The sequence below is a fragment of the Electrophorus electricus genome, chromosome 10 (assembly GCF_013358815.1).
Source record: "Electrophorus electricus isolate fEleEle1 chromosome 10, fEleEle1.pri, whole genome shotgun sequence".
In the NCBI taxonomy this organism is placed as follows: Eukaryota; Metazoa; Chordata; class Actinopteri; order Gymnotiformes; family Gymnotidae; genus Electrophorus; species Electrophorus electricus.
This window is the reverse complement of record NC_049544.1, coordinates 22,363,641-22,384,523: the sequence shown is the minus strand read 5'-3', so window position 1 is coordinate 22,384,523 and position 20,883 is coordinate 22,363,641. Positions and strand designations below refer to the sequence as shown.

Below are 20,883 nucleotides of genomic sequence, written 5' to 3'. Positions count from 1 at the left end.
AGAAAGAAAACCAGTGGCCAATGAGAGGATCTTTTGATGAAGATACCTGCCAAATTGTCAAAGACCTCATAGAACAAATGAATACAATAAATTATGCCTACATTCGGTATTTCTGAGCACGAGAATGACAATTACTCGTAATACCCATCTCAGTCCACATGAGATGCTCATGGGACGTCCCATGCCTGTTACTTATTTAAGGGGACCAACTAAAGGACCTAACTGAGAACAACTGCAAGGTAAACTGGGGGAATATGTCAAGTGCCTAACAAAGATCCTTAAATGGATCTTCACACAAGTAAAGGGTGAAACTGAAGGACGGAACCAAGAAATTTCAAAGGGACTGAAAGAAATATTACCAGGGGATTAAGTGCACGTGAAGACTTTCAAAAGAGGTTGGCAATGACACAGACCTGAAGGACCTTTTAAAGTGTTACTAGCAACACCCACTGCTGTAAAGGTGGAGGGACTTAAAGTGTGGACACATTTGAATCATTGTTCCCGGGCTCCGGATTTATTGAGACCAGTGCAGCATACAGAGTAACAAGTTCCTGCAACTAACCTGGTGGACATTCCAGACCAGTGACTCAAAGTGTCACTTGACAAACACCACCTGTGAGATCACCTACAGGCCAATTACAATTGGATTAGAAGCTTATCAGAAACTGTGAGTCAACCATGTGAAATCTTGTGGACATTGCTGGACTGTGTGGGGAGCGGGGTATGAACTTTATACTGTTTTTATTTGTTCTAACAAATTGACTGTAATAACATATCTTGCTATGCTAATCACACTGATGCAGAGGGCTTGAATCATACGATTGCTCCTAAATACACCAATCAGACCACTGTCTCAAGGTATGTACGCTGTAGACACAGTGTTGTCTCCTTGATGCAAACCCTGCTCATGACTTTGCATGAACAAAATATGTTAACTACTCCTAAGAAGTCAGATAACATGCGGTTGTCATATGTTGGGTATACTGCGCATACTCTCACCAAAGACAATTGCATAGTGCGCACTAAAGGGAAGCTTCAACACATTATATGGCCACTACGTAAATAAATATAACAGCATCCTTCCGTCCATGGCACCAGGTATAATTGGTAGAAATGAGACTGATATAAAGGCAGTGTGGATTAATTCCACAGTGTTTCCTGATTGTTGTGAAAAAGGCCCAAATGTGGAACATTTTACAGGGAAATGTGGTAGGATTTGGATTGTGGATTACACGGAACCTGTTAGGTTTCTACTTTTTAACAACACCCGTTATTTTGACAGCTCCAGTGGAACTTTTGTAGAACCAAACCTTGTTATTCATGCACATCTCACGCAGAAATATGATGGTGTCGTAATTCCAAATGTTTATTGGGGATGTGGGGGTAAGGCACCCCCCCAACCCCACACACCCAATCTATAGAGCTCTACCTCCATCTGCCATAAACGTTTAATTTTTTAGTTTGTAGCTCATTTTCATGGCTTCAAATGTACAAGGAAATGGACATTAACCTGCATAAAGCTTAATGTTAATGTATACAGACAATCACTAGAGATAAATTCTGGGCAGCAGAAATAAATGTTTGCAGATATGAATTAAGCGAATTAAAGAATGAGTAGTAACTACAATATATACTTGAGCTAGCACAAAAGACTGCAAGGAGGCTCTAAAATTACACAGCATCACAAAACACAACTTTTTTCAATATGTATACATATTTAGTTAAATTTAATGTTTTAATGTGTAGTTAAAATATTCATTGGTGTGTATATGTTGGTTCAGTTTATTCGTGTCTTTTTTGACATTATTAGTGTGCAGAAATAGTTACGTCCTTGACAAATGATTGTTTGTTAGTTACTGAGATGCAATTTAATATTTGGGGCGTTTTCACATTTGTCCAGAATACTTGAGTCCTCGTCCAGGACTGAATCTGGGTTTGTTTGAGGGAGGGGCTCATTATCGCTGGTTCGCTTTCACACAGAAGAACTCTATCTCAACCGTGGATCGACTGCACCGTTCCACACGTTACTTTTCTGAGCGTAGGCTCGCAAAGTGGTACAGATATGTTGAAGTCATTATCATCCTACTATATACATTAAATATAATAACAGTAACTTTATAACAGTACCTTTTCTGTGCATGATCGAGAAATTCCTTTCCTCGGGAAACAAGCTCAAGCATGTCATTGCTTTTTTAAGAGTTGCTGTGTGTCGTTACAAATGTAACATTTAGTGCTTACAATGAGCGAGTGTGATAAAAAACAATTTACTTACTCCGACAGCTGACAGATTTCTGTTCTCCTGATATACACTTCGATGTTTCGCGATGTTGTATTAATATATTTGCAATAAGACAGACCAGAAAGATGGTTCAAACAATGTCACTAGGAAGGGAATCCCAAAGTTTGCTCGACTTTAACTGTGAATTCTCAACAAATATAAGGTGGTCAATTGCCTGCTGCATCTGCTACATACCTTTATTCTTCTACAGCAGAACATAAAACACTTTGATATTTGATGGTAAATGCCTATATCAAAAGATGCCAGTAGGGCTACAAAAAACATGCCTTATCTACAAAATGCAAGCCTTATATAATTGGTAATTTATAGTAGTAAAAAATTTGTTGAGACTTGATCATACAGGATAAAAATGGACAAAGACTTGATTATATGACATAATTGTTACATTCTCAAAATCAGTGACAGAATGCTTTCTGAATCAAGTCACCTGGTCGACAAACACGGAAACAAAAGCAGACGTCTGGACTGTTGTTCCATGTGTCTTATAGTAATTATAAAAAAACAAACAAAGAGAAAACCAAACCCCCAAAATGGAACAGAGAGTGTCAGAGTTGCTTAGCATAGGTGCCATTACTTTCAATCAAAAATCTTCTTATGAAACCAAAGATCCCAGTATTCGTACTATATCTGATTATTGATTAAGAGACTGACAAACAGAGCTGCACCACTAAGCCACAGACTAAGAACAAGACTAGCAGAGGGCACAACTCCCCTGGATACAGCAAGGCTCAGAACAACATAGTTGGAGTCATTTCCTCCCGGCAGTGCTGCCTCGATGGTGAGGATCACCTCTGTGCCAGACGTAGCGTTGCTCGGGGCAGTAAGGTTCACAGTGCCGATGGCAATACCGTCGCCCCCTGCTGTCAGGGAACTGGGAAAGGTCATTTTGTACTGGAGGCTGTTCCTGGCAGTGATGATATAGTTCTGCCAAGTGCTCCTCATTTCCACAGTGAAAGGAAGTGTGTACAATGCCCCAGGAGCCAAGGTGCCATTTTCCACAGCCTGAGGGAAAGAGAAGAGTAAAGAACACAGTCATTAGAGCCCACAGAAGAGTAAAGCACAGACATCAGAGCACACAGAAGAGTAAACAACAGTCATTAGAGCCCACAGAAGAGTAAAGAACAGTCATCAGAGCCCACAGAAAAGTAAAGAACAGTCATCAGAGCACACAGAAGAGTAAAGAACAGTCATCAGAGCCCACAGAAAAGTAAAGAACAGTCATCAGAGCACACAGAAGAGTAAAGAACAGTCATCAGAGCCCACAGAAGAGTAAAGAACAGTCATCAGAGCACACAGAAGAGTAAAGAACAGTCATCAGAGCCCACAGAAAAGTAAAGAACACAGCTCTTTATGTGTCATTGGAGCACACAGAAGGGAAACACAGATAATGAGGAGGTGCATATATATTGTCACTATGAAGTCTGAGGTATAATCTACAAGGATCACTTTAAGCATGTATCTGGGCCTCATAAATCAGGGCATTGACTCACAGTGACGGTAATGTTGGAGGTTCTGTAAAGGCCGGAGGATTGCCTCTGGAATGGGATATTATCTGAAGTTGATGAAGAGTTGGTCTGTCCCAAGACTAAGATGTAAAATTCTCTCTTTGGCACTGTGCTCACTGTTACCAAATAGTCCCCATCGCCAGTGTCCTGCAGACTGCCTGTGTGGACTGTGAAGTCTGATGCCTCAACCAGAGCAACCACTAGAGGCTTCTCCAAATCCGAGCCAACCATGGAGAGCAGCAGGGTGATGTTTCCATCTACCAGTGGAGAGGGAGAGAGAGATAGAATGAGAGAGAGATAGAGATAAAGACAGACAGAGAGAGAGAGTGTGAGAGACAAAGAGAGAGAGAAATAAGGATATTTGGAATTTTCAGAGCAACAGTGTTTCATCACTGAGTGTCAACTTTGTTCAACCGTCACGACTTCCAGCCAGCGTTCGCACTACACTTCACACAAAGCTCTAGTTTGTTCAAAGTCACCTGATTACTGATCACACCTCTTTATAGTTAACTTGTATATATAAGCCTAGCTGATCCTGTCACAGTTTGCGAAGTCTCGTCTGCTAGCTACACATTTCAGGTCATTTTGGATACTCTCTCTAGTTATTTATGGTTATGAACTCTTTTGCCTGTTTATTGGATTTACGTCTACCTTTGCCCTTTTGGATTTGGTTGCTGGATATCTAGATTTTACCCTTTCCTGTGTTGCAACTACCTCTTTGGATAACCCCTCTTTATCATTAAACTGCAAATACTTGCACTCGACTCTGCCTTGTTCTGACATACGTGACAAACCCAGATATTTTTTCTTGTATTTTGAAAAATGCAAATGTATTAAAAAATGGATGACCAATAAAAGTAGAAATCACTTGCATAGCAAAATTATTTTGACAGCAAATATTTACTTTACCCAAATAAGTGCCTTTCTGTGAGCTGTATTTATATTGTTATGCTACCATAACCGGAAACATGAAAAATGGCTGAATCCAGGACATCACTGCCATGAGAGTCTGACCATTAGGTCAGAAATGCTGCCAAACGTTTAGTCGGTTTCTACATGTGGTGTGTTTGCTCAAGTCGAAATCTGAGTACAAGTTACTCCCAAGCCACTTGTCTGGTTACACACTGCAGTTCTGCCAATCTGCAGTACATTTGCATACAACTTTCCTCATAAAGAGGAGTCTAATATACCTTATCTGTGAATTGTGCACCACTAATGTTGTCATTGGTCAGGCAGCTGTGAGCTCTTTTACTTCCAGAACTGAACAAGGCTTGTGATATGGACTGAATCCTCACCTGTGTAGACCATACAATTGCTCTTCTGGAAACTGCAGTCAGACCTTCAGGTGAACTAACATATTTTACCTTGGCTCATTCCCAAGTTTAAAAAAGTTTTGCGTTATTGTCATGAATCCCACACACCCCTAATTCTCAGACTAACACTGCCTCGCCCACATCTACATCCCTGGAATGCATCTGCACAATTGATCAAGCTCACCTGAGTTTTAATGCCCACCTGTTCCTCGTTTCTCCTCGCTTGTTCTCCTCCGCGTGTTATATTCCCCTTCTCATACGCCTCTCTTCCCCTTCCTGTTTCTGAAGTATTACCAAATGATGTTGTGTACCAAGTCTTCTTCCTGCCTGCCGCCCTGTGTACTGACCTGTGTTTCCCTTCCAGACCTGGTCTGAGAAAAGCCCTATGATCTGCACAATTTGCCTGAATCACACAGTTTCTTTTAATAGTGCCCAGCACATTAGTAGCCTGCTCACATTAAAAATAAGACCTCTCAGAGTCGGATGCTTTTGTGTCTTGGGTATTTGCTATGTTTACAATTCTGAGTTTTTGATTTGATCTGTACTATAATGGAGACTAAACTGTCAGTGTAAAAACCTTCTTAGATAATTCCTGAACTACTCCTATATCCTGCCACTGTAAAGAATCCTGAAATACTCCTATATCCTGACATGATTTACTATAAGAGGCCATGAACTAATAAGGAAAAAAGAAACTGTTTGTTCCTCTGGGACACTATAAATGATTCAGGTACGAGTGTGGACTTACCAGCAGGTGGTCTGCTGTTAATCACAGTGTAGCCTGGGTGGGGGTTCTGGAACACTGTCACGAAATCAAACAGGAAGTTTGTTGCACTTTGACCTAAAAGCAGAAAATACTTTAAAATCCAGATAATGTAGTTCAATTGTCAGTACATCCATAAAATTAGAAGATCAGTTCTCAAGGAAAATAAATTATATATAATATATATATTATATTTGTACCAGTAACTTTGAGAGTGTAGAACTGAGATGATTTGATGATGAGCATCCAGATTCCTGCTTGGGTGGAGTTCTCGAGTTGCACTATGTAGAGGTTTCTGACAGTGAGAATCAGGCCCAGTGGACCGTTGGCCTCCTGACTTGTCTGGGACTGTCCTGTAGGCAGAAAAGAACTCAGCTGTACAGTATTTACAGAGTTGCACATGTTACATCAGCCCATAGCTTTCACCTTTTGTGCTCGTCATGTTTAATGAACTGGTTGTGGTGGTGGGAGCGTGTCTGAGCATCGGCAGTGGTCACCAAACAGTTGAAAGGTCATATCTCCAATACTAGACAAGTCGATCATGATAAATGACATGAGTATTTTAGTTTAAGTTCAACATGTTTAAGTTACTATATCCACGTTACTCCGCATCAGCAGTGGTTTGTTAGCTAGTTAAGCAGGGATATATAAAACTGTAATTTAGGCATGTTAGCTTAGCTAGTGTTTTTTCCTCAAACTTGACTAAGTGAAAAACAATGTCTAAGCAACGACCGCTGAAGCACCTACAATGTTCACTAGAAGTGGGAGAATGAGTTTTAATTCACCACTGTTAAGGACAAAACCATTGATATGTGAGCAGTGTATAGCTTTTCCAAAAAGAGATAACTGGGTGTACCACCACACCACAATGCATCTGAAGTTTAAAGGACACCTTCCACCGAAAAGTTCAATTTGCACCAAAAAAATGTGAAAAGATTAAAGGCTTTGCTGAACACTCAGCAGTCTTCTTTTTTTTTTACCATACAATCAGAAAAGGGAGAAGCCAACACAGATGCTTCTTTTCTTGTTAGTTATCAAAAGCATAAAAACAAATCATGGACAGAGTTATTAACAGGCATTGATGATCGCTGTAGACTCATTATTCAAAGACCTTAAAATGAAAGATTAAATCTGAACTGTCATAGCTAATATGTCACTTGGAGCTGGAACTGTAGCAAGAAGAGTGGAGTCGTTGGCAGAGGATGACATCCAACAGGTACTGAGAGATTTCTCTCATTGTCAATTATTTTCACTGCAATTTGATGAATCTGTAATTATGACTGACAGAGCCCAACTTCTGTTCCTTTGCATGATGTTTAATGATGCCAAGATTAAAGAAGACTTTTTCATCCTTTTGCCATTGAATGAGCAAACAAATGGTGAAGATACACTGCATGCCTTCAAAACGTACACAGCTAAGAAAAGTCTTCCGTTTCAGAAACTTGTGTCAATAAAAGCTGGAACGTAGGCACGGCACTATAATGTGTGCCCGCTGGTTTCCTCACACCTTCCGGGAGTCAAACTCATTTCCAGAATGTGGACAAAACACTTAACGTCTCACACAAAGATTCTTTCCATCCTGAAAACAGAGCAGACAGACTGGTGGAGAAGTTCAGTAGGTTGCTTGAAGAGCTTAACAAAATAGAGGCCATACCATTCATTCCCTTCCATTCATTCCCCTTTCTAGAAGCTGAGGATCTGTCAGCAAACTTCCAACAGGATATGGAATTAATTGTCCCACGAAATGACGAGGCGAGAAGAAATGGAAAGAGGAAAAAGTTCAAGCAACGAAGACTTTTGATGACTTGTAAACTGAGAGAGATGTCCTTCTCTTTTCATCGTGTGCATTTGATGTGAAGGCCTTTTTTTGGATCTACATATCTTCGTGAGATGGCATTTTCACAGAAGAAAATCATCAAGGATAAGTATCTCACTTGACTAACAGATGCTCGTCTGTTTGACTGCATTAGACTGGCTGTCTCAAACTATGCCCCTGACGACAACGCACCTGCCACGATAGCCTGAACTCAGTTGTACATTAATAAAGTAAGTAATATTATATTTCTAACATTTTATATTTTTATAGGCTATGGGGACATGCACAGATTTTGTATTTTAAGTATCATAGGTCTGGCATTTGTGTTGGTTGATCTTTGATTTTTTTCAGATTTAAAAGGTGTTCTTATTCCAAAAAAAGTTACTGAACACTGGTCTAGAGGGGGAAGAGACAGCTCAGGTGAACCAGCGGGTAACTGAACCAGCAGGTTGTTCCTGTATGTCAGTAACAGTAGCCAACGTGTATAATTCCTTTTCTATCAGAAGGCTGCTGGATGCAAAGACAGAGGCTATGTTCACATACTGGGCTAAAGAGACTCAAATCTGATTTTTTGCCTTATCTAACATTGATCAAATGTTTTCAGGGCTGTGTAGACATACAAATCCAATCTTTTCAAATCAGATTTTAATCATTTTCATGTGTGAGGGCAGGTGATTAGGACTGGCAGACCGGAGGTCGTTGATGTCTCAGGGAGCTCTTATGCCTGTGTTGAGGGCAGAGCGGAGGGCATTGATGTCTCAGGGAGCCCTTATGCTGTGCTTCTTTCTGGCTCTTCCTTTCTAGCTAAGCTGCTACAGCTAGGTCTGCCAGAGTCTAAGCTGAACATATATTTTCTTCTGTGTTTTTGTTTTTCTTTGCTCTTCTGTCTGTTCTGATACTGTTCAAGCGCAAGCCTGATGGAGAGTTCCTGCTTGTCTGCCTTCCAGACCACCATGATCACCACTGAGCCACCAGCATGTGTCACTGACCCTCGAGCTGCTCCTGATAGGCTTTTCTCATGTGTTATTGACCCTCCACCTATTCCCAATTGGTTCTTCTGCATTCCACTTTGAGATTAAATACTGCGTAGGATAATAGCGCATCACCACCTCCTTCAGCTCTCCTAGACTTTGTTGTTGTTGTTGTTGTTGTTAGTTGGCCATCCAGTATTGACCAGGGCATGGATTTTCCTTTTGAGCCTTGGTTCTTGTCAAGGTTTCTTTCTCAAAACTCTAGGCCTTTATCCTTGCCACTGTTTCTTTTGGCTTATTCATTTAAAACCTGAACTCAAAATCTTTGTAAAGCTGATTTGTGAAAACATCTGTTGTAAAAATGCACTATTATCATATTCATGAAATTTTAGGAAAGGGTGCAGCAAAGCATAAACTAATCACCAGAGGGAGAAATGATGGTGAAATTTGTTGAATTTGCCGTTATGTAAAAAGTCAGGTTTCGGACAGTGGAGTCCACCAAAAAGGAGTTTTCTGCTATCCCAGGGTTTCTCGCAACCTGAAATATGGTCACCTGAGAACACAAAGCAGGGGAACTCTTCATGAATCACTAATTTATTAAGACACATCATAAAATACAGACTTAGAATTCAGTTCTATTGTGCATGCAGTTTAGTGTGATTGTAATACAGTTTAGGATTTTAAGAGTCCGTTTGTGTGTATTTTGTTGTGTTCTTTGCTATTTATCATAAGCTTTGTCTCTTAAAAGGACATAATAAAAATAATGTAGCTAAAATAGAAAATGGACTTTTGATGATTCCTTTAAAATCCTGAAATATTTTACAGTTGCAGTGAACTGGATGCACAGTAGAAAGTATCCTTTAGTAAACCCATACATTTACTGTTTACCCAGAACTCACATAGCTATGACCAGTACTGCACTGTTTCTTCTAAATAAAGTTTTAGTTGGCCCCTGAATGCACAGCTGCTTGTAAAAATAAAAACTAAACTTCTCATAAAACACTTTGTATGGCAGTATGCTTACCAGAACAGAGTTGGAGGAGTTGGACAAAATGATGGTGGCGTTGGGAAGGAGCTCTTTGGTGACTTCGATGACTTCTCCTCCAGAGGCCAGAGCTATGTCCTCATAGAGCTGGTTCACTGGATTCGAGAGGCCCTTTCTAGTGTTGCTCAGAGCACTGGTCAGTATAAAGTTCACCTGACGATAGATGAAAGCAGGTGTGGTGGATTCGTTTTGGCACATGTAGAGTTTTATAACTATAAAGGATATTTTAGGTCTCTTTAAACATCAACAAATGGCCAAAGGTTCTGGATTAGTATGAACAGCCCGTTTGGGATCATGGGGTCTCTTTGCTACTCATGCTCATCCATTTGGCTCATCTTTTTTCCCTCACTTGCACATTCTGCGATTGCTTGCCACAGTATGATGGCCTTTGGTGGTGTTTGATTAATGATGAAAGGATTTTAGAGACAAAAGAAAGATTGTTAAACAGATTTAGACCTGATTTATGGCAGCACCATTTCATGCAACTGCTCCACTGAGCACATCAGTGCTAACTAACTTGATACCAACCCTGTATCCCTAGTGGACCTACGTAGTTTTTAGTGTAGTGGAACCTTGTAAACAGGTTGGCCCACACTGCTTGAATATTTAATGTTATGGCATGGACAGTAAACTATAATGCACATCTTCAACCCTCCCTTTATCTAGAAGTCAGGTGTGATGACAAAGTGGCCAACCAGTTACATTAAACATTAAGTCAACTTTGACTGATTCCAATATACAGGACCGGATTTGGATTTGAGGTCCAAATTTGAATACCACTGATTTATTCAGTGAGTGGTGTGATGCAATTTGAGTTATGATGAGAGAATACTTACTTGGAACTTCATGGTCTCAATCAATGCGAGAACTGTGCTTTTCAACTCAACATCTTTTGCTTCTGCACTGGTGAAAAGAAAGATCGTAGACCTTGCAGGTGCAGCTGCTAGAGCGAGCTGGGGACACAGAGACAATCAGAGAGACAGACACATAAGCAAACAATCAGACAGCCAGACAGTCTGACCGACAATCAGATAGACACATACAGACCGAACATCAGAAAGACAGTGAGACAGCTTTGATTTATGTTGGACTTGCTCTTCAGGGCCATCATAAGGTATTAGACTTTCAAAAGCATAACTGACTTGTGGAAAGGCCCACTCTCTTAATTGCAAATTTCATTGCAATTTATTATAAATAAAACTGTCTAAAAAGATTTAACAAAAATACGTTTCATAAGTTTTTACACTGTACCACTGAATTAATCATTCAAAAGAGCTATATATTTCCAGTAGCTACCTCTTTTTAAAAATGATTATGCACACTATAGTTTCAGTCTCACCCAACTGTAAAATTAAATCTCTTTCCAGTTATAATGAATTAAATGTTGTACCCAAAGTGCAGAAAGACTCATTTCAGGGCCATATCCTCCTCCACTGGTTGAAAGGGCATTGACTGTTGCTTTGAAAACATCAGGGTCTGTTGTTTTATTCAGTGGTCCAAACTCTGTAATTGCATCATGCAAAAAGTCATGAAATTTCTTCAGAATATTTTTAAAAAGGCAAAGTCAAATTTATTTATATAGCATTTTTTTCAACAGTTGTCACAAAGACGGTTGACAAATGTCTGAGTCCAAGCCAACAGTGAGCAAGCCAAGGGCGACAGTGGCAAGGAAAAACTCCCTAGAGTATGAAGAAGAAACCTTGAGAGGAACCAAGACTCAAATGAAGGGCCCATCCTCCTCTGGCCAACAACGGACACTACAATAGCAATAGATAGTGTGTGTGTGTGTGTGTGTGTGTGTGTGAGAGAGAGAGAGAGAGAGAGAGAGAGAGAGAGAGAGAGAGAGAGAGAGAGAGAGAGAGAACCAAAGAGAAAGAGAAAGAGCAGGCAACCCATCTGTTCCAGGTCCCAGGACCAAACTCCCTTATCTAACCTAACCCAGAGCCATGTAGAGAGTGTGGCTATAGATTTTCTAAGGGGAGAGTTTCTGGAGTGGCATCAAATCACAAAGGACCCCATTTAAAAAAAAAATACACAGTAATGGCAGATGGTTAAGCTTCTTAACAGCAGCAAAGTTGCAGCCATTTGGAAAGCCTGTTTTTAAAATATCACATTGCTTATTTGTAGGAACCATTTGCAGCAACACATAGAGCAAGCTTGCGTCAACAGAAGAAAGATTCAGAATTCAGGTGCTTTAAATACCTTGATCAACAGAACTTCTGTCTCTGTCTAGTTTTCCCTTCAACAAGGTTAGTCCTCAAAAAGGGGCTCCATTATCTCTGGTCCTTTCCTCAGCACCACATGAACATTTAGCCAGTTAACAGCAGACAGCTGAAAATCATATTTCATAAATAACCCAAGTAATGGTGGAATCTAAATTCATGTCTGATTAATCAAATTCCAAGCAAGTTTGTGAAGGCGGTCATATGGCCTAAAACAAAGGAGATCAAATCCTTCTTATTAAACTGCGGACGAAACTCATATTCGTGGATTTTATCATCAGGATGATTCTCAGTACATATGGGCAACATCGTATTCCAGCAACAGGGAACCAGAAGTGGAAATTCCTTTGCAATTCCAGAGGAATTCAGCAAGGACAACAAGCTGGGATAATCACCCAAAATCATCAACACATTAGATTTTAACATCTGGGCATACATAGCACTTGTGCCTGTCTTGAGTCAGTAATGACACTCAGTAGTGGATGATGTGTGGTTTATTCCCAGCATCTGTGATGAGTACGGAAACCACAAAATATATCATAACTTGTAGTGTTATGTTTTTGCAGCTCTTCACAATGAAAATATTAAATCTTACAGTGGTTACTTGAGTTGTGCTAATACAATCAATATCTACCTTGCAGACAGGGCTGGGTGCACATTTCCCTCATACTTTTATGCCAAAGTGACTTACAATTACAACTTGAGCATTAAGGGCCTTGCTCAGGGGCCAAACAGTGGCAGCTTGGCAGGTATGGGGCTTGAGCCAGCAACCATCCATTTACACATCAGCTACTTTAACCACTGCATCCATAACACAATGAACTTGTGGAGCAGGACGCACAGACTCCCTCGAAGTGAAACATTTATTGACATAAAACATGTAGAACAGTGGCACTCACACACAGCATTAACGACAGACATGACTTATACATTTAACTAAACACAGGCTACAATCACATCTAACAAATGACCACTTACACGTTTTACATACATCAGCGAACAAACAATGACCAACGATGAGGCACGCATTGACAGGGTTTAATAGACAGACACACATCAACACGTAACCCCGTACAGGTGCGTGGTTTCACGGGGGTGTGGCTACAAACATGGGCGAACCCCCCTGCGTCCCGTGACACTGTGTGTTATTCCAAGCCCCATGTTTTCTCTGCCTGTTTTCTTATTCGCGGGTGTTAAAGCGTTCTTATCATCACTTGTATCATTGTTATAGCCTGCTCCCTTTTTTTGTCATCGTGTGCTTTGGTTTGTTTAACATGTATTCTCAGACTGGACTCTGCGTGTTGGCTCACTGACCCTGGACCGCTCTAAGGACTCTGATTCTGGATTTTCCCTCAATAAATCTCACTCTTCTCAGTGTATGTGCCCGACTCGTGACTGCTCCATGCTACAAATCTCAACTTGATAATGCTTCATGTTACTCAGGTTTGAATGGAAAATTAACACTGACCTGTAATGAGTACGGAAACCACGAATTATTTCATAACTTGATTTATACCTTTTTAAAGACCAAATAACAGATCTTAGAACGTGACATTTGGGCAGCTAAAGGTAGGCTGAGGGATAAGGATCATCACAAAAGCAGGTGGTGTCAATGTCTCTATAGTCTCCCTGAACACAGAGTTGATGTCAAAATATTTGCTGCTCAACTTGAAGGCAGCACTGGATTTAGGTACAAATGGAAGGATAGCTATAGATGTCACCCATAAGCTTGGTCACCGCGAAGGTCACAAGCCATGAGTGATACTTATTCTGTTTATGTTTTGCTGGGTGAGAGATTCAATTTGAAGACTACATAGGACACCTCCTTTGTCTATATGCAAAGGCAAGGCCGGTCATAGGCGGAGACATTAACATGGTTATGGACAGTGCTAAGGATAGATGGTCTACCAAATCACCACCCCGTTCCAACTTCTTACACTTCTTTGGTCTTACATTAGACCTGGTAGACAACTGGTGAATAAAAAAACCTGGTTCATGTCAGTACCCTTCGAATAACACAGCTCTTAGTGATTGTTCTAGAACTGATATGTGGTTGATATCCACATATTTAGAGAATGCAGTTATAGACTTTGGTTATGGTCCATCTGACTCACAGAGGTGATTGTTATTGGAAGTTGAATGATCTCTTACTAAGAAATGAAGCTACTATTGTCTAATTGACAAATTCTGGGAAAGGCATGTGCGACAAAAGTATGCGGGAAGAATTGGGAAATGCGGAAATACGAGATTTTATGTTTGATGAGGAAGGGGAAGGTATTTTTGAAAAGAGTGAATTCAAAATATTGTACAGAATATCTCTACCATTCAAAACATCCAAGGGTCTCATAGTGTGGAGATACTGAAACTAAAGGAGCTACACTCAGCTTTCCGGTATTGGCTGCTGATTTATAAATCACTTCTCACCACATTATTTGCTACTATGGAGTAATAAACACATTACTCACAAAAGGAAATCACTTTCTCCTTCCATGGTTTAAAAAATACACTGCCTGGCCAAAAAAAAAAGGTCACCACCTGGATTTAACTAAGAAAATAGGTAAGAGCCTCCCATTGGATAATTACTGCATGGGTGAGTGTTTCAGCTGGCAACAAGTTATTTAACCCTAACTGATGCAGTGAGTAGCTTCTCATTTGTTAAACAACCATATCGAAAGACGCATCCTGTGGTCCTGGAAAAGATGTTAATCTGTTTCAGAAGGGTCAAATTATTGGCATGCATTAAGCCAGAGAAAACATCTAAGGAGATTGCTGAAACTACTAAAATTGGGTTAAGAACTGTGCAACGCATTATTAAAAAGTGGAAGGACAGTGGGGAAACATCATCTTCAAGGAAGGAATGTGGTCAGAAAAAAATCTTGAATGATCGTGATAGGCGATCACTTAAACGTGTGGTGAAATCAAATCATAGAAAAACAACAGTACAACTCAGGGATATGTTTAACAGTGAAAGTAAAAGCATTTCCACACGCACAATGCGAAGGGAACTCAAGGGATTGGGACTAAACAGCTGTGTAGCCTTAAGAAAACCACTTGTTAGTGAGGCTAACTGGCAAAAATGGCTTCAATTTGCTAGGGAACATAAAGATTGCAATCTGGAGCAATGGAAGAAGGTCATGTGGTCTGATGAGTCCAGATGTACCCAGTTCCAGAATGATGGGCGCATCAGGGTAGGAAGAGAGGCGGTTGCAGTGATGCACCCATCATGCCTAGTGCCTACCGTACAAACCTGTGGGGGCAGTGCTATGACCTGGGGTTGCTGCAGTTGGTCAGGTCTAGGTTCAGCAATGTTATGTGCCCAAAAAATAAGGTCAGCTGACTACCTGAATATACTGAATGACCAGGTTATTCCATCAATGGATTTTTTCTTCCCTCATGGTACAGGCATATTCCAACATGACATTGCCAGGATTCATCAGGCTCAAATTGTGAAAGAGTGGTTCAGGGAGCATAAGACATCATTTTCACACATGGATTGGCCACCACAAAGTCTTTGGGATGTGCTGGAGAAGACTTTGCGCAGTGGTCCAAATCTCCCATCATCAATACAAGATCTTACAGAAAATGAATGCAACTCTGGACAGAAACAAATTTTGTAACATTGCAGAAGCTTGCGCAAACAATGCCACAGCGAATGCATGCCATAATCAAAGCTAAAGGCAGTCCAATGAAATATTATAGTGTGTGACCTTTTTTTTGGTCAGGCAGTGTAATATTTTATTTGCGCACCAGCTACTGAATGCTGATGACTCTTTTTACATTCTCTGATTTTTGTAACAAATATGCAATGATTTGTTTAAAATCGGTCTTTGAGAAAGCATGTCTATCCTTCCCGATTGGCTTTCTTTTGTTGCTTAAAGGTAATCATGAATTTCTCACTACATAATTAAGTGATTTCTACTGATGGCATTATGAACAAGAAATGCTGTAACATAGCTCAAATGTATTAAGCAGCAGCTTGTTGTAGAACCTCTTTGGCTACTTGCAAATGGCCGGTAGAGCACATGTATCTTTCCTAAGTTAAATATACCTTTTTTTTAATTAACCTGGGATCTTTGTATTTATACTAAGAGCCTGTCACTTTAAAAACTCTGTTCTGCCATATTTTATTAGGGCTGTGTCACTAATGCTATTGCCACCCATTTTACGACAGCTCATTGTAACTTATTAGCATGATAATTAGTATGAGTGCATGATAGAGTACAATCAGCAGGAGCTGGTCATTAACTTCAGCTAATGTTTAGCTGAATGCATTGTCAGCTATTATTGATCCCACTAGTAAGGAAACCCTCATTTTACCACATGAGCATGCCTTGTTTCTTATTGTGATAGGTGCTGAGCTGGGCTGAGAAGAGCCTGACATGCACTGGGTTTCCGAGCCCTGGGTGGTGGATTGAGAAAGGTTGGTGTTTTGTGATTTTGCGGCACTTAAGTAAGGCCTTTTTCAGGTAACCCCCTTTTTTTGGTGCACTTAATTTTTTCTTGGGACTATTTTCTTGCCGAGACTGCTGGATTTCACATTCCCACACACACTCACACACACACACACACACACACTCAAACACACTCGTAGACACACACACACACACACACACACACACACACACACACACACACACACTCACACACACATACACACACACACACTCTCACACACACACACACACACACACACACACACACACTCACACACACACACACACACACACACACAAAATAATTTTCTTTGAAGAAGCTTTAACGGGTTATATGCAGGTTCACTGCCAGTTTTCTATTTGTACTGCAAAATTCTTTTTTCAAATTCATTTAATTATTTCTTTCTGGGTTACACACAGATTTAAAATCTGGAAGCTACCATACAAATTTAGCATTTACAATAAGGTGAGAGATGTATCTTTTACATAAGTGCTACCCTGTAAAGAGTGTTTTGTGCAAATATTTTAATATAAGTGATAAATGTTGCTTCTCTGGTTATGAGTATGAAACTATAGAACATCTATTTTTTATTGTTCTTTTGTATGTTCTTTCTGGATCAATCTCTTTCTGACCTTGGATAAAAAATTTGGGAACGAAATTCCCTTAAAAGTTCATGTCATGGTAGGCCAGTCATGAAGCAGGAAAGAAGCGCCCACTCCTGCTCCGGATCGCATCACACACCTGCCATGCTCACAGTCGCCTGCCTATTAACTCGACTCACCTGAGCCTTATTTCTGTTTTCGATATTTAAGACCACAGATACCTGAAGTCAGCGTTGCACACTGGCAGATCGTAGAGCTACACGCTCCAAACGACTACAATGCTGACTTCATTGTCTGCTTAGTTTTCCTTTTGATCGCTGCTTCGCAACCTATTGAATTATGAAAAAACTATTATTTCCAACCTTGCCTCTCCCTCCCACTGTGCCATCACAGTTCAGTATATTTTGTTTATTTTTGAAGATCTTGAATTTAACTCTGATGAACATTTTGTCTCAAATTTGTGATCTTGAAAAATATTTTATATACACCAAACAAAATTTGCTAAAAAAATAGAGTTTTGTCTTATTTTTAAAATTAGTACCTACATATCTATCTATCTACGTATCTACTATTGGTAATATATGCCGGCCTCGAGATAAGAAATTTCTTAAATCTATATCAATATTGAAGAAATAAAACTTTCTTTGACCATTGCAAGCTCCAGTTTCCCCCTCTCTAGTTTTCCAGATGTTATTTAAAATGTATTGTTCGTTTAAGCATTAATAAAAAAAAAACATTCTGAGTCATCCCGAGCTATAGCAACATCAGGAAAAAGGAACACAAGAAGCTGGAGAAATACCAAGGGCTGAAAATAATAGCTGGAAAAGTTGTTGGGGGGTTAATGTGGTGGGTGAAAAAAAAAGACATTTAAAATATGTTACACAAACATCCTGCAAAGTTCCAAAGTTTCAGGATTGCACCTCCAATGTCCTATAAGAGTGTTCTCTTTAAAATTCTGGAAATCCTATAAAAAGCTGCCCAGAGGACATTCGCAGTGTAAGTTTGCGGGACATTGCCGGGACTTATTTTTGTTAGCTGGGATGATGCTAGCTTTTCACAAGAATTCTTAAATAGTAATGAATTTTACCAAAAAATCACCACCACCACCAACAAGAAAAAAAGCCATCTGTTCCAATTTCAGAACCACACCGTCTAATCTAACACAACTCCATCCTTCCTTCCTCACCTGAGTCATTGAATGTGACCAGGATGTAGGCTGAAGGTTCATTCATGGTGCCTCGTCTGCTGTCAGTGATGAAGGAAATGACACGTGTAACTTCAGTGATAACATTTGCCATACTCACTGCGGTGTCAATCACGAAACAAAGGGCTGGGGATGACTGAAGGATGCCCATCAGTCTGGCAGAAACAAAGATGAGCAGATCGTGGATGAGCATGTAAACAGATTTAAATCTAAACCGGTGTTCTTTCTTATATCCATTTCACCTGAAGCTTCATTTAAACAATTTCCTGTTTTCCTGATCAAATATCCTGTGATCATGTCAATAAACCATCTTGTTCCCATAATGTTTCGTCAAATACCTCAGAAATTCTCTGTCCCCTGCTGCTTCTCTAATGTCCTGCAGGAGGTCCCTAGTGGCTGCCTTAGCAACGTCTGCTGCCACAAAGTGGAGGCTGCCATGTGGGGAGCTGAGGCTGTCCTTGTTGATGCCCCCTTTGGGCTCCACGGAACTTGTGCGGTCTGCTCTCCCTCCATGGCTGCACTTTCCTAGTGATTTCCATGTAGGTAGAAGAACATTTACATTTAGCAGTGGTAACTACTCTAGTGCACATTTAAATGATGAGAGAGAACAACCGAAATGCATCGTAAACATATGCTCACTACCCTATTCATTGTGGATATATAATAGGTATATAGGATGTCTGAGCATTGTTGTGGCAACACAAAGATTGTTTTGGGAACATGTTTTTATAAGCAGTCATTTGTGGTTGCTTTATTCCTGTAATCTTCATTAGTGTATTTATACCTGACCACTAATTCTTCTGCAATATCTAATACCTATTTTACTTTTTAACGTGAACAAGAAGAGATGCCGTATGCAGACAGCAGTACCAAAGGGTTTGTAGGAGCTGATCAGGTCGAAATATCCTGAGGTGAGTTTCTTCTGGGTGAGGATTGTCTGCAGAATGTTGTCTGTGCAGTTGTCAACACAGCTGTTGCAAGTTGGGGTGTTGACATCTGAACCAACCAGGAGATGCACAATGTTTGTATTTGGTCATATACATAAATACACACACACACAGTTGATTATGCATGATGAACACAGTAATGATACCAGCAATGTTGTCTATAGGGAGGTTTGCTTGAATAAGGCTTTGGTATGGGGATCTGTTTCCCAGTTCTATCCAGTTACTGTGACTGTAGAAATCCTTCAAAAAACAACAGAAAGCAATGTCAGTCACTTACATAAGTCCAAACACAATATAGTATTTTCCCCTAGTGCTGCTCTGTCTTTGCATGGCTTGCTGTAGACATGTTGACTCTGTCACCTGTAGTGTGTGCAGTGTTTTTCCCAGTAGTTGCCTTGCTAAGTGGTAGTTCTTCTGTAGGAGTGAGGTCTTCACTGCAGATACTCCGTCTTTGAGGAGTTTGTGTGCTTGCACAAACCTCTCATTATCAAAATGGTACTCGGGATCAAAGACATGCCTTAGGTCCACCTGTGCGTTATTCAGGCTTATAGTAACGATGGCGGACATTAGTGAGACAGCTGAGGCAGGGGACAGGCAGGCTGCTGTCAGAGACACTACAGTGAGGGGGTTTGGCTGCAGAGAAACATCACAGGTCAGTACTCAAACAAACATGCTCTCATTCTTTAATCATGTTATTCTCTTTTATTTGTACTGTTGTACTGTACATAATTTTTATTGTTTCCTGTGAAAGATTCTTGGAAACTGAAAAACTAATAGCTAAATGTATTTTGTTAGTAAAAGCAAAATTAAAAATAAGTCCTGTTAATCACCACATATGCAGACCATTAGGCCTGCGTTAATGTAATGACAGTGTTTATGTCTGTGTAATGCTCATGGAAGTGAGTTAGGATACAAAGTCACAACCAGCATAGAAACATTGCTGATGAGCAGCGAGGTCTTATCTAGAAAACCATCCGACCAGTGCAGAAAATGTCACTTAAGCTCAGAGGTCTTCAGTCTCCATGTCAGTGGCTAGATCAGTGTGTAGAATGATGAGACTCTCGAATGTGTTGTGCTAACATTCAGTGCAACACTTGCCGTAACTCAAGCATGCAGACTTTAGCGACATGAAAATGTGGTTTTTCAAGCATGCTAACATGATTTAGACTCTAATGTGATTTAGACTTCAAGGTCAAGTCTGTGTACTGTTCCCTGCTAGAGTACTGTACAATCTGAGGTTTTTCTTCACTGCTGTCTCACCTGAACAAACTTTAATCCCTTTTGCGAAGCAACGGTCGAGCAGACCTCGGCTGATTTCTGTAATATTGCTGCCATTGTGATGTTCTGATGGGTATTAGAGGATAATGAAATGACCGAAAAGGCATGGACACTCATTTGGGTCATGAAGGAAAGCAGAAAGAGTTGAGTGACCATGAGTCTTGAGGACATTATTATGCCACCTGTAACAGAATATTTTTTGAAATCAGTTCAAAGTGCCATAAAATATTCAATTCATAATTAACAATATGGCTGGGTGATATGAGAAAAATATGATCACAATATTTTCCCCATATTGATAAATATTGATATTTATCACTATATATAATCTGATAATGTGTTATCCTGAAGAGTTTCCTGCTAATGACAGAAACCTGAGAAAACTAGAGAGTTCATTAAACTTTAGAATTAGCAAAAATAATATCAACATTTAATTATGCAAACATGCTTTATCTGCCTAAAACTTTATTTCAACAAAATTAAA

The 20,883-nt window shown here is 40.1% G+C and overlaps 1 protein-coding gene across 1 annotated transcript; it reads right to left on the bottom strand.

Moving 5' to 3' along the window:
* Positions 1-2,468: 2,468 nt before the first annotated feature.
* Positions 2,469-20,555, bottom strand: LOC113573018 (von Willebrand factor A domain-containing protein 7-like). The gene is made up of 14 exons (XM_027003023.2): positions 20,382-20,555; positions 19,482-19,754; positions 19,268-19,361; positions 19,045-19,170; positions 18,513-18,699; positions 18,157-18,329; positions 11,103-11,215; positions 10,549-10,665; positions 9,692-9,865; positions 9,091-9,220; positions 6,081-6,233; positions 5,866-5,958; positions 3,790-4,061; positions 2,469-3,301 (listed from the first exon to the last, which is right to left on the bottom strand). Exons 1-14 carry the CDS (start codon positions 20,553-20,555, stop codon positions 2,921-2,923), a joined length of 2,460 nt encoding a protein of 819 aa, XP_026858824.2. The 3' UTR covers positions 2,469-2,920.
* Between the last annotated feature and the right edge of the window lie 328 nt (positions 20,556-20,883).